At 44.9% G+C, this 17074-nt stretch overlaps 1 protein-coding gene and 1 long non-coding RNA gene across 2 annotated transcripts; one reads left to right on the forward strand and one right to left on the reverse strand.

The window, feature by feature from the left end:
- Positions 1-209: 209 nt before the first annotated feature.
- Positions 210-1095, reverse strand: LOC309806422. Its single transcript, XR_014294387.1, has 2 exons — positions 965-1095; positions 210-593 (listed from the first exon to the last, which is right to left on the reverse strand). It is a non-coding gene; the product is annotated as an uncharacterized lncRNA (long non-coding RNA).
- Positions 1096-1687: 592 nt separating this feature from the next.
- RIPPLY3 (ripply transcriptional repressor 3) lies at positions 1688-11471 on the forward strand. The gene is made up of 4 exons (XM_082625273.1): positions 1688-1828; positions 2658-2724; positions 7096-7163; positions 10405-11471. The coding sequence occupies exons 1-4, from the start codon at positions 1725-1727 to the stop codon at positions 10712-10714; spliced, it is 549 nt and encodes a 182-aa protein (XP_082481399.1). The 5' UTR covers positions 1688-1724; the 3' UTR covers positions 10715-11471.
- The last annotated feature ends 5603 nt before the right edge of the window (positions 11472-17074 follow it).

Genomic DNA, 17074 nt, shown 5'->3' on the forward strand with positions numbered 1-17074 from the left:
TGAAATTTTAGTTTTAAAATTAATTCCTCTCTTCGCCTTTAATAAGGTTTCATTATTGTCATAACCTGTTGCTCTTTTTTTTAGCATCTTTATTGGAGTCTAATTGCTTTACAATGGTGTGTTAGTTTCTGCTTTATAACAAAGTAAATCAGCTATACATATACATATATACCCATATCTCTTCCCTCTTGCGTCTCACTCCCACACTCTTTTTTTTTTTTACACAACTTAAATATTTTATTTTATTTTATTTATTTCTTTTCGGTGCATTGGGCCTTCGTTGCGGCGCGCGGGCTTTCTCTAGTTGCGACGAACGGGGGCTCCTCTTCACTGCAGTGCACAGGCTTCTCATTGCGGTGGCTTCTCTTGTTGCGGAGCTCGGGTTCTAGGCTCACAGGTTTCGGTAATTGTGGCGCACGGGCTTCAGTAGCTGTGGCCCGCGGGCTCTACAGCGCAGGCTCAGTAGTTGCGCTCGGGCTTAGTTGCTCCGTGGCATGTGGGATCTTCTCGGGCCAGGGCTTGAACCCGTGTCCCCTGCATTGGCAGGCGGATTCTTAACCACTGAGCCACCAGGGAAGCCATAACCTGTTGCTCTTAAAGGGGAAAAAATGTGGAAACATTTTAATGTCTGAAGTTCTTTAATTTTTTTAAAAAATTCCATTACTGTAAGTCACATAAAGTAAGCTCGCTTTCTTAGACGCGGCGTCAGTGGGGCACTGAGCAGCAGATCGTACTTAAGCGAGGGGCCCGAGTCCAGGCCGGCCGCCTTCAGGGTTCTGCCGCCGGACTCTACTAATGAAACAGCGCTCCTCCCACCCTGCCCGAGCTCTGGGGACCACGACAGCTGCGCCCCCGCGAGCCCTGCAGCCCGGCCAGGTATTCCCAGGGCACGCGCGCCATCCCGGCTCATCCAAGGCGCTTTCTGTGCCGGGCCCGGGGCTAACCAGAGGAAAATCGCACCCACCCTCGGAGAAAGCCACATCCTTCTCCAAGGCCTCCGTCGCTGGGAAGGGTGCTCTCATCTGGAGAGCTCTCTCCGCCACCTTCCACCGCCTGGATGCGTTGCTGCAGCCCCACCGCCGCTTTGAGCATCGCGGTCGGGGCTTCCGGGCGCCCACGGTTCAGCACCGCAGGCGGGGCGTGTCCACAGGCTTCAGTAACCGCCCCCCAAACCCCGCGGCCGCTTTAAAAGTCGTGGACGTGAGATTTCCCGCAAATCTGGAGACCTAGATGCAGGAATAAGAAACCCGAGGGACGCGGAGACCCCAGAGGGGCGGGAAGAAGCCAGGGATCCCTCCTCTCCAGCACCGGGCGCGGGAGGCCCCTGGGCGAGGGAGCGCGCCCGACGCCACCGCCCAAGACCCCTGCCCCCTGTGCCCCCCTCTCCAAGGCTTTCTGTGTCACTTCCCGCCGTCCCCTCCCCGAGCTTCCTCGCCCCCGCCCCTGGCGATTATGGCTGGATTTCCTTTGTTCCCTCCACACCCTTGACCAGGGCTTCCCAATTCCCCTTCTTGACCTCGTCCCCTCCCCCCCGCGGCGCTCCCTCCCGGAGCTTCTCCGGTGCCCTCCCTACCCTCTCCCGGGTTTCCCGTGTCCCCTCCCCGCCCCGCCCCCGTTTTTAAACCTGGCGCCGAGAGCGCGGGTAGGTGAGCGCCCTCGCCCGAGCGGTTAAAGGCGCGGCCGGTCGCGGGCGCCGCGGGAGGGGCGCGGGCTCCGAGGGCACCATGAGACCCGAGGCAGCGGCCGGAGCCCGGGAGGCGCGGGGACGCGTCTGTCACTGCCCCGGGGACGGCCCACGGGGACCACCACCGCCGCGCGGGCCCGAGAGGTGAGGGTGTCCCCACGGCGCGTCGGTGCGGGGAGCGCAGGCAGGATGCTCCGGCCGCGCTGAGCCCCCGAAGCCGGGCGGAGCCCTGGAGCCCGACGCGATGCAGAGAAAGTTCCTTAGCCAGAGTCAGGGACGCAGAATCTTCCCGGCTCCAGAGCATAGTTCTGAAGTGCGGAGGCCCAGGAGGTGCCCGGCAATGGGCCAAAGCTTCGGTTTCTAGATCTGAAACCCACCGGGCTGGGAGCGGTGAAGTCTTCGGGGGCCCCTCAGCGAACCCTGCAGGGGGTCGCGTCACGTTGACTGTCACACTCTTGGTGACATTCTTTGTTTGCCCTGTGCGTGGGGCTCAGCTTTCGCTGTCCCCGGGCACCAACCTTTTTTAAGGTAGTAAAGTTAAAATCAAATTAGCAGGGGAGTTGTGGAAGGGGCTGGGTGGCCAGGCAGCCAGAGAGGAGAAACACATTCCCACTTTTTGCATCGTAAAACTCTGTAGACTCATCTCTGTGCAGTCAGAAATTAATGAGCAACAAAGTAGCCAGCTACCGAGGGGAGTCTGAATGGAAGAATCCTGCCAGGCTGGGAAGAGAAATTCCTCAAATAATGATGTGTATCATATTTGGGATTTCTCAAAAAGCCCAGTGAAGGCAGAGAACTGAGAATGTGGCGGGAGAAAAAAACGCAAATGGCACAGACTGAGAACTTGAGAGAACGCTCTGGTGTGTCCAGTGACTCTTAGGCAGACATTAGAAATTATAAGAATGTTAACTCTTATGATCTAACTTTAAAAGCAGAAAATGCTGGGGTTCACTCTTGGTCCGTGTCCTTCCAGCCAAACACCATGGAGACCTTGGATCCTGACCCCCCAGGATGCTGACCCCACCAGAACTGGAAGCCAGGTAAGGTTAAGTGTGGTCATTGTAGGTATCAACCAGTTCAGCCAGGAAGTGGCACCATCCCTAAAATAAAGGGACCATGAAAGGCCTCCTCGGCCAGTCCCTCCCTTGGTCATCTAATGCAGAGGTGCCTTGGGGTCTGGGGGTAGGAGCCTGGCCAGCTGGGTGTTGATCATATCTGAGTCATATACAGATTGGCTCTTGCTTGCTTCACCTTTCTTGAAAAGCAAAGCCACTATGGCAGAACTGTTTCAAGGGCATTATAAGAGATTTCTTCCATGTTGGGTTTTTTCTTCTTCTTTTATTTATTGGTTTTTATTTATTGGCCGCACCTCGGGGCTTGAGGGATCTTAGTTCCCTGACCAGGGATTGAACCCCTCCTGGGCCACGGTAGTGAAAGTGGCAAGTCTTAACCACTGGGCCACCAGTGGAATTCCCCCATGTTGGGTTTCTTCCTGCTAACCGGCAGGTAGAAGAGAGGAGAAGTCTGTCTCGGTCCCCCTCACCTTAGAGAAAAGCTGAGTGTGCCATTAGCCCTGGGCTGGTGCCACAGAGCAAATACGGGCAGAGCCCTGTCTCGGGTGCCCAGAAGGTGTGGTTAAAAGTCCCCACCTGCCGCCTGGCCCTTTCTGAAGCTCTCTGGGCCCTGTCTGCAAGCACTCCTGGGGTAAATCATGTTGTCTGAGCAAACACACTCCAGCTGAGGGCTTTGTGGGTGAAGATTAATCACCACCACTATTCTTTTGTCGCCTGCATTGGTAACTAAATTGTTTTATACTTACTGGAGTAATGACTTACTTTCATAGAATTTGCATGTCCTTTGTTATATTTTAAAATATAAGTTGATGACTTTTAAAATGTTGGAGTTAATTGGGCTGGGAAGGACCATTAGGTTACACCTGCGGCATTGTGCAGCTATTTTTAGTATGATAAGAAACTCAGGTTCAGACCTTTCATGCATTGTGAAATTTAGACTCTTTTATTAAATTAGTCTGAATAATGAGAGTTTTAATTCGGTTACTATTATTTAAAGAGTGAAGCAAATCAAATTATATTAAATTAACAAGGAATATGATTTTTTAGCGCAAATTATTCTTACATACAATATCTAAATAATGGGAAGTAATTCCTTCTTTTGCATTCAAACTGAAGTTCTTAAACATAAGGTTTAAAAGGTGTTTGGGAGAAAAAATTATCCAATTTTCTTTTAAATGAAGTGTATGTATAGCCTCTCCGTTTGCAAGAATGAAAATACAGCACACTTTCTAATGTAAGGTAGTCTTTTTTCCCCCCCTATTATTATGAGAAGGCCACTTGTGAGAAAAATGAAGATTACTCGCAGGAAAATGTTAAGCTATGGCAACTTTCTGTTGATCATCAGCGAGGCACAACGGATCAAGCAGTTGCGTTCATGGATTTGTTGGGGGGCCGGGGTGGAGAGTGGGTGTTCATGGGGGCTGTAGAGCTCGCTGCCCGGCCCCCACCCCTGGCCAGCTCTTTTCAGACCCCGATATGCCGGGCAGAGCGGTCAGCAGCGGACGACTGCAGACCCGAAGTATCGCGCTCGGTTCCCCGGAGCCCCAGCCTGGGGAGGGCAGCCCGACGCGGGGAGGGACGGCTTCTTGCTCAGCAGCGCCCTCTGCCGACAAAGCAGGAGAACTCCTCGGCTCCTGAGCTCTGTTGTGTATTTCTTGAGAAATGTCTTTGGTCGGGAATGGTGTGGGTGAGGGGTGAGGGATTACTGCCTAGTGACCTGTACCACGATTGCAGGCGAGCAGATCACAGTTAGAATACAATCTAAATTCGTGGGAAAGTCTCAAGACTCTGTGTCCTGAGCAGTGGGGTCACCCTCGCTTATTTGGTTCCCCTGGCACCACCGCTTGGGAGCTGTCTCCCTCCCGTGACTGGGAATAAAAGAATGACGGCCCAAGCCTGCAAGGGAGACGATTTCTAGGGCATGTCAGGGACTGTGTTCTCCTGCGCATCCTTCCATCTTCCAGGCTTCCTGCATCGTAGCTTTTTTTTTTTAATTTATTTTTTTTATACAGCAGGTTCTTACTAGTCATGCATTTTATACACATCAGTGTATACATGTCATTCCCAATCTCCCAATTCATCCCACCACAACCCCCCGCCCCCCCCCCCCGCATCGTAGCTTTACCAGAGTCAGAGGCATGCATGGAGAGGACACAGAGAGATCCTCACAAAAGTCTCTCTTGTATCTCTTCTTTCGCAACAACCCCCCCTCGCCCCGCCCCTTTTTTTTCTTGGTAGAGACACTCGGAAACATGTATTCTGAGAGAATCAGAAGGTTTTGGTACAAATGCCATAAGAATGTGATGTGATACATACATCACGTGTGAGCTCTGCTGTGGCTAAACAATCACCCCCCTACCTCCCGCCCCCCAATGCTCGGCGGCTGCTCACTGTCCCGGGGACCCTGTCAGGAGCTTCTGTGGAGCTCATGCATTGTTGGACGGGGTGTTCTTGTTTAACGTCCTTCAGCTAAAGCACAGTTACGTTCTTCAACAGCTCCCTGTCAGTGTGTCCTGAGGCCCCTCCCCCTCCCCCTCCCCCAAGGAAAGCTGTCACCTCTCTGGGTGCAAAGGGAAGGTGCTGTCTGTGGCATGTTGGTTTCGTAGCTGTTCAGCCCTGTCGCACACCCCTTTAACACAGTGTGCACCTTGTATACATTTCTGTTACCCTGAATTATCAGAGTGTGAATATTTAGACGTTTAAGTCATCAGAAAAGGACGTTTAAGAGGATATTTGAGGTGTGAAGTTTTAAAATCTGTGTATGTTTGTGGGGTAAAGTTTATAGAGTTTATAAAAGTGTGCTATGTGTTTCCCAGAGTCTGGTTAGAATTAATCACTTAAAGGAAACTATTTCTCCATACTACCCGCCACTGCCTTTAGGCGTCCACCAAGGCTTGCATTGTCTATTATATTCTCTCCCATCACAGGGTGTAAAATTGCCACTGACAGCCCAGGATTGCTTATGGTGGTAGAGTGAGTCTGAGCAGTTAGAGATACTTTATAATTATGAACAGAGCTTAATACAGATGTGATTTCTTGGAGACCCCAAAGAATGAACTTCATTATGGAAAAGATTTTGTTCCAAAGACCCTCACTCTTTCCCTTAGCTTACCATAGCATATTATAAAAATAAGCCTGGTAAAATGTCAAGGAGCCTTATGGTTTGAGGTCTTACATTCAGATTTTAAATCCAGTCTATATTTTGTGTATGGTGTAAGATAGGGGCCCAGTTTCATTCTTTTGCATGTGGCTGTTCAGTTTTCTTAAGACCATTTTTTGAAGAGCCTGTCCTTTCCCCATTGTATATTTTTGTCTCCCTTGTCATAAATTAATTGAAGATATATATGCATGAATTTATTTCTGGATTCACTATTCTGTTCCATTGATCTATGTGTCTGTATTTAGGCCAATACCATACTGTTTTGATTCCTATAGCTTTGTAATATAGTTTGAAATCAAGACGTGCAATGCCTCAAGCTTCTCCTTCTTTCTCAAGATTGCCTTGGCTATTCAGGGCCCCCAGCAAGTGGTCTCTGCCCTTTTGGATGCTACTGAATGTCCTTGGAATCTTTCCTTTCCCTTCTGGTTGATGTTACTTGAGCTCAAATCACCTCTTGTCAGGTGCCTCCAAGCCCTTAGCTCACCAGTCTATGCTATGCACTGCTCCCAGCAGCCACCATGATCCTTAAAATACAGATCTGATTGTTGAATTCCCAGCTCAAAGTCAGTAATGGTCTTGAATCCTGTCTCCAGAATGAAACTTAGACTCAGTAGTGGGTATTCAAGTTGTTCAGTGTCTGGACTTAGCTTCCTGTTGAGCCCTTTTACCAATGCAGTCTCTCATTCATTCCACGCTGGGCTCTACCTTTCCATGCTGTGCTCTCTACTTTCCCGCCCCTCGGAATTTGATGCTTTGCTCCACTAGGAATGGGCCCAGAACTGCATACCCAAGTGCCACTGATGTCTCTGCCAAGGCCCCCATGAACCCTTTCCTGATCCTCTTCCTTGTTTAGAATAGTTAGCATCTTACTGTATGGTGCTTTGTAATGTAGTTATTTGCCTCTATGTGTGTCTTTCCTCATTAGATTTAAAATGCATGAACTGGGGGACTGTGTCCGACTCATCTTTCCACCTTGGGATCCCTCACAGTGCCCGGGATATCATGACAACAGTAAGAGGAAGAGGAGCTTATCAAATACTGTTAAGGTGTTTAAACTATCTCTAAAATTGGAACTGATACAAGTGCAGGCTACTTAGATTTTATTTTTAAAAACTTCAGGATGCTGCTTTCAGAGGCTTCTTGACTGTGTCTGTGTTTGTATGTGTCTGTCTTTACAGCTTGAGCCTGGGTGTGACCAACAAACCTTTGGATCGAAGGGGGCCTTTGGGTTTCAGCACCCTGTAAGGTAATGTCTGACTTCACTGTAAGAAATGTATTATTTCCTTTTTTTAAATTATTATTTTTATTTTTAATGTAACATTTCTAAAGGTTTACAAGATATGATTTTAAAATGGGTGTATTTTATGGGTTTTATATTAATGGATACAAACATAGCAAAATACCTATGTGTATAAATTATTTGGCCAGTATCTGCTCACTTCATACCTTTAAGAAAGAGAATATAAGCTCATTTGCAATCATAATAATTAACTAGTTAATAACTTAAAGCAAGCTAAAATAATTTTTAAAGAATGTTGACCTGAAAAAGTGTAATGATTCTCAGTGTAGGCATTCCTATGTGGGACAAATTAATGTGTGAATTACAATACAGTTTAAAAGTACTCATGCCTATAATTATCCTCTAAAGATAATTTATAATTTTTGAAGATAAATCTATGACATTTCAGAATAATGTTTTTCAGTCCATAATAATCTTGAAAAAATGATTAAGGCTGACTTCCACACAAGGTGCCCTCTGCCGGACTATATTATTTCCTTTAAATATAAGCATTAATACACTTCAGTGTCTTCAAGTGTATACATTTTCAAAAAATGGAAAATAATTCAGTATATTCTCCAACATTATTTAATTATGATTATCCCAAGGAACTTCAAGGATATTTTGTTGGATTTCTAGAATCTATTCACTTATTCATTCATTCAGTGTTTCATTTGCAAGTTGGAATTGGCCTCTTTTCTTTATACTCGTTTATACCTCTTTTTTATACCATATTTTGCCTTGTGTTAAATTTAATTGCATATGAATTGTATATGCATATCGGCTTATTTACTTAGATATTTAGGTATATTTCTATTTTTCTCCCAGGATATAAGTTAATGTACTGCCTAGTGCAAAGTAGACCCCCTAAATGTAGATGTGAAGTAAATGAGGGACTGGATGGATACTGTACCACGGTTGGATCCTCTGGCCTCTGAGTAGTTCTTTCACGGTCCTGGTCTTGGCGGTGATCAGGACCCTCACTGCTGTATCCCTCTTTTTTGTTTGTTTGTTTCTTGGCCACGCCGCTTGGTTCCCTGACCAGGGATCGAAATTGTGTCCCCTGCACTGGAAGTGTGGAATCCTAACCAGTGGACCACCAGGGAATTCCCTATATCCCTCTTACATTTCGTTCATTTTGGGCAAGTGGTTCATGCACTGGACTTTTATCTGTTTCTCTATGTCTGTTTCTCTTCTGTCTCTCTCAGCCTGTCTCTTTCCAGCTGTCATTTCCTTCACCAAAATAAACCTAGCCTACGCTGTCACCTCAAATCAGAGTATTTTTTCCCTGGTTGTCCTGGAAGACTAGAAGCTTTAATAAAACTCAAGGATACTAATTGCCAGAGATGAAAATTAGAGCCCCTCAAACTGATCAAAGAGTGATTTTTGGAAAAAGGAAGTTTTCCTGGTGTTTCACATCAGTGGTCTTCAATCTTCATGAAATCACTGGGGAAACTTTACAAATACAGGCGGGAGGTGGGGCAGGGCGATTCCCCTGGGGGTGCTGGGGAAAAGCGCAGGTATCTGTATTTTTACAGGCTTCCCAGGTGACCCCAATGTGGGCTGGGGTTGGGAGCCACCCCCTCCTTCATGCCCCATGAGCCTTCACCTTCACACCTGTCCCCACGCCTGCCTCACAGACTCTGCTGTGCCCCGACTTCTGATTCATTGAAAATGCAGTGACTGGTGATGTGTGATCTGCATCTGTGTAACTGTGCATTGCGGGCTGAATACACAACTTTATCTTTATTACAAAATTTTATCTTTTTATACACAAAAATGGGGAGAATGGTATAGTGAACCCCCATGTGCATCACCAGCCTCAATAATTATCAGTGTTCTCGGGATCTGATCATGTTTATCGTCTCTCCCAAAGATTTGTTGTTGTTGTTAGAATAGTTTAACGCAAATCCCAGACATCCTACACACCCGCTTGTAAATACTTCAGCATGACACCTAATTTTTAACATGGCCAACCACTAAACTATGCCGTCCTAGATTTACATAGATGTGCATTCTCTCTGTTGCAGAGTTTCTCAGTCTCGGCACTACTGACACTTTGGACTGGCTAATTTTTAAAAATTGAAATATAGTTGACTGGAGTGGATAATTCTTTGTTGTGGGCTGTCCTGGGCATTGTGGGGTGTTTAGCAGCATCCCTGGCTTCTACACACTAAATGACAGTAGCTGCTCTTCAGCTGGGATAACTAAAGTTGACTGCAAACATTGCTGAATGTCCCCTGGGGGTTGAGAACCATCATCTATTGGCAATCTTAGAAAGTTAAAGATTGCCCTGCATTATTTATAGTAAGGTGTTTTCTCTCTCCCTTTTCTCCTCCGTCCAAAAAGGGGGGAATTGAAATCAACTTTGCAAACAAGCAATGATCGACTGATAATCCCTCTCAGTTCCTTTATAAGACCACAGGGGAAAATGCAAACAATTAGTAAGTCAAAGCTACAAGAAGAGATTATGGGGACGGTGGGACATTTAAAATACTTTCCATGTATAACTGGAATCCTAAATTCACAAAACCTGGATTTAGAGGTTCCAAATTCTATATATTCCTTTTCTTCCTTCTTTCCTTCCCTTCCCTCCCCCCGCCCCCCTTCTCTCTTTCTCCCTCTCCCTCTCTGTCTTCTAGAAAAATTGCCAGGGTTGCCGTTTTCTATTCTGCCAAAGTGAGGGATGCACCCCTACGGGCGACATTTACTATGGCAACATTCAGAAAGATTAGCCACTTCTCTAGACCAGGGTTTCAGGGTCAAGTTTCCTCCAAAGTCATGACATCCCCTCTGCTTGGGGGGGGTGGTCAGGGGGGAGTGAGGCATCCCCTGAATAGGACATGTATTATCCAGGATGAATCAGGTCCTTTGTTTGATCAGAGAGATCCTCTTAACCTTGGAACTCAATGTTTTACTATCCTTTTACCTTTGTGGAAGCACACCCTTCTCCCTGTGTTGGTCTAAATTGATTTGCTCACCCAGGTTACAGCTCACTTCTGACCTAGTGTGGGGTTCACTACCAGGTCCCCCCATCTGCTCACAGTTTTGTGTTCTGGTGACTTAAAAAAAAACCCACTGTGCACAGTGAAGGCAAAATCAGGAAGGAAGATTGGGGGTTAGCTGCTTCTAGGGAGAAGGATCCTCTAGATGCAGTTTAAGACTGTGTTCAGGTTGATTAATGGTGTATTTGTTTCTTAAATATTAGACTTTATTTACCCATTTCTAAGCGTCAAGAGTATCTGCAGAGTTCCGGGGAGAAGGTGTTGGCCAGCTTCCCTGTGCAAGCCACCATTCACTTCTACAACGATGAGTCCAATTCAGATGAAGAGCAGGACCAAGAAGTCCTGCCCTCCGACTTTCAGTGCCAGGAGGCGCAAGACGGCCCAGCAGGAAAGGGCAGAGACCAGCTGACAAACCCAGGATGGCACCCCGGAGGCTGCAGTGGCCTCGGTGGTAAGGGTCTGCTCCCCTACCCTGACTCTCTGGAGGATGCTGGGTGCCCCTCATCCAAGTAGTCTGTCTCTCCTGCACCAGACCCACCTCACACGTGCCCTGGGGACAACCTTTGGGGACAGCCACGCCAGGACACTTTGCGTTTCAACTGGGTATACGAGGACTTGACTTTCTCTGGCCAGCACCCCACTCATGGCAAGGACTCAGCTTTTACTCATCCCTTCTCCTAGTGATTCTCTGTGCCTCATTTGTACCCTTGAGAAAGGATTCTAGGTCCAAGAGGTTTGCATCCACATGGGTTGTTATCAGGTGGGGCCAACTTTCAAAGCACGTTCAGCAATGTCACTGTGCCAATCAAATGACAAATTATTCCATATCGATTAATAACCCACCCTCGCCTCTCACTTAACCTGAGACCCTTTATTTGGCTATTTCCACTTTTGTAAAAATGATTCAGATACTGTCCGAGGTTGATGTGGTTGCTTAGTGACATTCTGAAAAAAAAGTTTATTTATAAAAAACACACAAACACACTGAATAATTTCCATAAAAGTAACAAAAATAAAAAGATAAGGATCTGGCAGGGGGAACCATTCTGGATGAAAACATATATGATGCTTGTCTAAGCACTGTGTGTATGAATAGAGAGATGAGCTTTAACTCATAGCTGGGGACCACTTTGGGCTTATTACTTGAGTAGAGTAACACTGTTTTCAATCAAAGTATCAAATGTAATATTATTTTCAGCTTTTTATATTTTGATGACCAAATGAGTGTATTTGTCAAGGTTTTTTACTTAACTATTTTGCATGTTGTTGTCTTCCCAGTTTCTACTTGAAATAAATATTTTGAGAGACAAAATCGTTTGATAATCATCTTTTTTGTTTGACATTTTAGATTCAATTAGTGCCTCCTTTAAAGTTTTAAAAAGTTTGTCAGGATTTTTCTATACTTAAATCTTTATATTTGTGTTTTTTTAAGAATGTAGAAAAAGTATAAAAATGAAAGCAAAATGACCTGTAAGCTCAATGCCCCGAAAAATCCATTAATATTAAAAAATAGGAGGGGGACTTCCCTGGTGGTCCAGGGGTTAAGAATCCGTCTCTCAATGCAGGGGGCCCAGGTTGGATCCTTGGTCAGGGAACTACAATCCCACATGCCCTGGGGCAACTAAGCCCAGGAGCCACAACTACTGAGCCCAAGCACTGCAACGAAAGATCCTGCATGCCGCAACTAAGACCTGGCACAGCCAAAAATATATAAATAAATATATTTTTTTAAAATAGGAGGGAATTCCCTGGCGGTCCAGTGGTTAGGAGTCAATGCTTTCACTGCCAAGGGCATGGGTTCAATCCCTGGTTGGGGAACTAAGAGTCCACAAGCTGTGCACCGTGGCCAGAAAATAAAATAAAATAAAAAATAGGAGTGGGCTTCCCTGCTGGCGCAGTGGTTGAGAGTCTGCCTGCCGATGCAGGGGACACGGGTTCGTGCCCCGGTCTGGGAAGATCCCACATGCCGCAGAGCGGCTGGGCCCGTGAGCCATGGCCGCTGAGCCTGCACGTCCGGAGCCTGTGCTCTGCAACGGGAGAGGCCACAGCAGTGAGAGGCCCGCGTACCGCAAAAAAAAAAAAAAAAAAAAGTGTGGAGCTCGCTCAGGTTTGAGCCCTTACACAGCGGACCCACGTCACCACAGTCACCAGCAAGAACACAGGAGCCCTGCGTGCACCGTCTCCCATGTCACAAATGCCTCTCACACGACCTGTGATGCCGTCACCACCATGGCTAAAAGGTCTCATTGTCCTTATTTGCATTAAGCTGGCCATATTCTAAGTAATTTAAGGGAAGTCTACCACGCAGCATATTTAAAATTCTGGTGCCATCAGCATGCAGGCAAGGTTTAGTTTCTTCATGGTAAACTGGTGATTGGGCCAGATCTTTTTTCTCATTAGAACTGATTTATTAAGAAAACAAAACAAAGCCAAATGTGATGACTTAAGTTCCATCCCAAGCATCACAGGAAGGGAGAGTAAGGGTAAGACTTCTAGTGTTTTTGTTAAAAATCCAGCAAAATAGGAGGCCATCTTAAATCCTTTCTGAAACAGGCCCAGTAAGAATTGTTTTTAAGTTTGGAAAAAGGTACTTTAAACAATAAATGAAACAATACAATTAAACAATAAAAACATTTTTTAAAGAAAAACAAAAAAATTTTTTTGCTCAAATGTGAATTTTACTCAGTTAATAATATGCAAATAAACTTATTGATCAATCCCTTTCCTTTAAGTTCACTGTAATGTGTCACATGGATGACATCTCCTACTGTCCGAGTCATGGACCCCTGGATGAAGAACAAATAACTTCCCTCCTTCCTTCCTTTCTTTCTTTCTTTCTTTCTCTCTCTTTCTTTCTTTCTTTCTTTTTTAGTTGAACTACAATGATTTACAATGTGTTATTTTCAGGTGTACAGCAAATGTTTCTATATATATATATATATATATATATATATATATATATATATATATATATATATATATATACACACATACATACATTCTTTTTCAGATTCTTTTCCCTTATAGATTATTACAAAATATTGAGTAGAGTTCCCTGACCCATACAGTAGGTCCTTGTTGATTATCTATTTTATATATAGTAGAGTGAATATGTTAATCCCAACCTCCTAATTTATCTCTCTGCCTTTACTCATTTGGTAACCATAAGTTTGGGTTTTTTCGGGATTTTTTTTATTTTTTTATTTTTTTGGCTGCATTGGGTCTTCGTTGCTGCGAGCGGGCTTTCTCTAGTTGCGGCGAGCGGGGGCTACTCTTTGTTGTGGTGCAGCCGGGGCCCAGCCGCTCCGCGGCATGTGGGATCTTCCCGGACCGGGGCACGAACCTGTGTCCCCTGCATTGGCAGGTGGACTCTCAACCACTGTGCCACCAGGGAAGCCCAGCTCCACACTTTTTTTTTTTTTTTTTTTTTGTGGTACGCGGGCCTCTCACTGTTGTGGCCTCTCCCGTCGCGGAGCACAGGCTCCGGATGCGCAGGCCCAGCGGTCATGGCTCACGGGCCCAGCCGCTCCGCGGCATGTGGGATCTTCCCGGACCGGGGCACGAACCCGTGTCCCCTGCATCGGCAGGCGGACTCTCAACCACCGCGCCACCAGGGAAGCCCCCAGCTCCACAGTTTTGATCATGTATCCCTATCATTGAAAAAATATTGAGGTGGGGGAGATAAATTAGGAGTTTGGGATTAACATATACACACTACTGTATATAAAATAGGTAAACAACAAGGACCTACTGTATAGCACTATACTCAGTATCTTTTTTAAAAATATACGTATTTCTATATTTATTTACTTTTGGCTGCGTTGGGTCTTCCTTGCTGCACTGGCTTTCTCTCTAGTTGCAGCGAGCGGGGGCTACTCTTTTTTGTTGTTGTTGGAGGTAGGAGTTTATTAACTTACTTATTTATTTTTGCTGTGTTGGCGCTTCGTTTCTGTGCGAGGGCTTTCTCTAGTTGTGGCAAGCGGGGGCCACTCTTCATTGCGGTGCATGGGCTTCTCATTGTGGTGGCTTCTCTCGCTGCGGAGCACGGGCTGTAGGTGTGCGGGCTTCAGTAGTTGTGGCACATGGGTTCAGTAGTTGTGGCTTGCTGACTCTAGAGTGCAGGCTCAGTAGTTGTGGCATATGGGCTTAGTCGCTCTACAGCATGTGGGATCTTCCTGGACCAGGGCTCGAACCCGTGTCCCCTGCATTAGCAGGCGGATTCTTAACCACTGCGCCACCAGGGAAGATCCTCTACTCAGGATCTTGTAACAACCTATAATGGAAAAGAATCTGCAAAAAAATCTATATCTATATATATATATATCTATATCTGAATCACTTTGCTGTACACCTGAAACTAACACATTGTAAATTAACTGTACTTCAATGAAAAAGTAAAAATAAATAAAATATAAGAACAAGAGCTAAAAGCAAAAAAAAAAAAAAAAATTGAGCCTGCACCCGAACATGTATTCACTTATAAACTCTACCTTATGTTGAGTCATTTGAAATTGCTGATGTTCCATTGTTCTGACCTACAAAAATAGCAATTTCATATGATCACATACTATCAGACTAATAGTTTTACACATTATAAGATATACACACTACATATTTTAAAGGATAATACACATATCAAATAATCATTGTAAACATAATTTTAATTAATTTTAAATATTTTTGCTCTCATGTATTTATTATATATTAAATATAATTTCTATTTAAGTTATCTCACAGAGAAGCATAGAGTCCCATGAAAGAGACACATCATGCACTTAATAAATCACAATATTTGTTTTCAGTCCCATCCGCCCATTTTGCAGAAGATTTTGTTGAAGTTTGATGAGTAAATTTCCATGATCCTTTTTGTCAATTTGTTGTTTTTTGAACCAACAGATGTTGCATTTCATATTTTTATTTGGCTATGTAATATATTTATGTTTTAGCCACTTCTGGGAAGATTTTTAAACATTTTATTTATTTATTTTTAGAAATTTATTTACTTATTTATTTGTTTTTGTCTGCGTTGGGTCTTCGTTGCTGTGCGTGGGCTTTCTCTAGTTTCAGCCATTGGGAGCAACTTTGTTTTGTTGTGCAGGCTTCTCATTGCGGTGGCTTCCCTTGTGGAGCATGGGCTCTAGACATGCGGGCTTCAGTAGTTGCAGCACGCGGGCTCAGTAGTTGTGGCTCGCCGGCTCCAGAGCGCAGGCTCAGTAGTTGTGGCACAAGGGCTTAGTTGCTCCGTGGCATGTGGGATCTTCCTGGACCAGGGCTCGAACCCGTGTCCCCTGCATTGGCAGGTAGATTCTTAACAATTGTGCCATCAGGGAAGTCCTAAAACATTTTAAGTGTTTTTGTTTTTTTGTCTGAAGTTATACAGACTTGGTGGGTTTTTTTAAAAGTAACATCAATTTCAGCAGAAAACGCACCTAATGGTAGAAACAATTCCAAACACCTATTTTCACAAGGCTCTTCTTCACAGCATGAGTTTCTTTTGATTTAACCCTTTTTCACTCATTTTTAAGAATATCATCTGTGGGGACTTCCCTGGCGGTCCAGTGGTTAAGACTCTGCACTTCCAATGCAGGGGTTGCGGGTTCCATCCCATCCCTGGTCCAGGAACTAACATTCCACATGCTGCCTGGTGAGGCCAAAAATAATAATAATAATAATCTCTGCATCAAAGAAACAACTTTTTTCGTGTGTTTGTCTTGTTAAAATATTTGCTAACTGGCATATTTCTAACAATCAGCCTACAAAAAGGTCAGAAAAATGTAAAAATCTTTTCAGTTTGACAGTCAAGTGCTTTGCCAAAAAGATAGCTGCTAACTTCTGTTTAGTTTGAAACACTGTTGGGGTCACTCCTCATATGATGACAAAGGCTTGCAAAAGTTCCCTATTTGAAAGTTCTTATTTTTATAAAATTAGCTGCACTGTCTAACCTTTCTGGAGTCAGGAGGCTACCACTGGCTTATGTACATCTTACAGCAAAACAGAGGAGAGAGAGAGAAGATTGCTCTTCAAAAGTCTTTATTTTCCCTTCACATGGGCTTGATCAGGGAATTTCTCTTTTTTTGTTACTTTTTTTTTTGGTCACGCCCTGAAGCTTATGGGATCTTAGTTCCCTGACCAGGGACGGAACCTGGGCCACGGCAGTGAAAGTTCCAAATCCTAACCATTGGACCACCAGGGAATTCCCAGGGAATTTCCCTTTAAAAACCTGAATCTCTGGCAACACTTGCCTGAGTTCCCATGTGGAACCAATCAGCTGGTGCTGAGTCACAACTGCCCCAGTTGAACAACCTTGCCCTCTTCAATTCTCCAGTCTCCACTGTTCCATATTGGACACACTCTCCTTTTCCATTTATTTACAAAAAGAAAAAAAAATCCCTATGATGGCTTTTTTGTTTAATTTTTGGCTTTGTTGGGTCTTCTTTGCAGCTCGTGGGCTTTCTCTAGTTGAGGCGAGCAGGGGCTACTCTTCGTTGCAGTGCACAGGCTTCTCATTGCGGTGGCTTCTCTTGTTGTAGAGCAGGGGGCTCTAGCAGAGCAGGCTTCAGTAGCTGTGGCATGTGGGCTCAGTAGTTGTGGCTCAGAGGTTTTTGTTTGAGCAGTTTATTTTTATCACCTTTTTTCCTGTGATAGGAAGAAGATATATCTAAATAAGAGAAAAAGTACCTTGTACAGAAATATCAGAGGGAGAATTTTCTACTTTCCTGCAGGGCATGAGTCATGTCTGCGTGACTCATTTTTGTAGAATTACTTGTGAAAGACCAATGCATAAATAGGTGATTTTTCATGATGATTATGAAAATGATGGATGTTTATAACAATAATTTGACTGGCTGAGAGGTTGCTGGGCAAGTCTAAAAT

The sequence above is a fragment of the Mesoplodon mirus genome (assembly GCF_964341445.2).
Source record: "Mesoplodon mirus genome assembly, chromosome: 6".
In the NCBI taxonomy this organism is placed as follows: domain Eukaryota; kingdom Metazoa; phylum Chordata; class Mammalia; order Artiodactyla; family Ziphiidae; genus Mesoplodon; species Mesoplodon mirus.

Excerpts from the sequence above, each read along its gene's own strand:
- RIPPLY3 (XM_082625273.1), top strand. The coding sequence starts at position 1,725 with ATGAGACCCGAGGCAGCGGCCGGAGCCCGGGAGGCGCGGGGACGCGTC. Across the intron at positions 1,829-2,657 it reads CCGCCGCGCGGGCCCGAGAG|CCAAACACCATGGAGACCTT; the intron begins GTGAGGGTGTCC and ends GTGTCCTTCCAG. Across the intron at positions 2,725-7,095 it reads CCACCAGAACTGGAAGCCAG|CTTGAGCCTGGGTGTGACCA; the intron begins GTAAGGTTAAGT and ends CTGTCTTTACAG.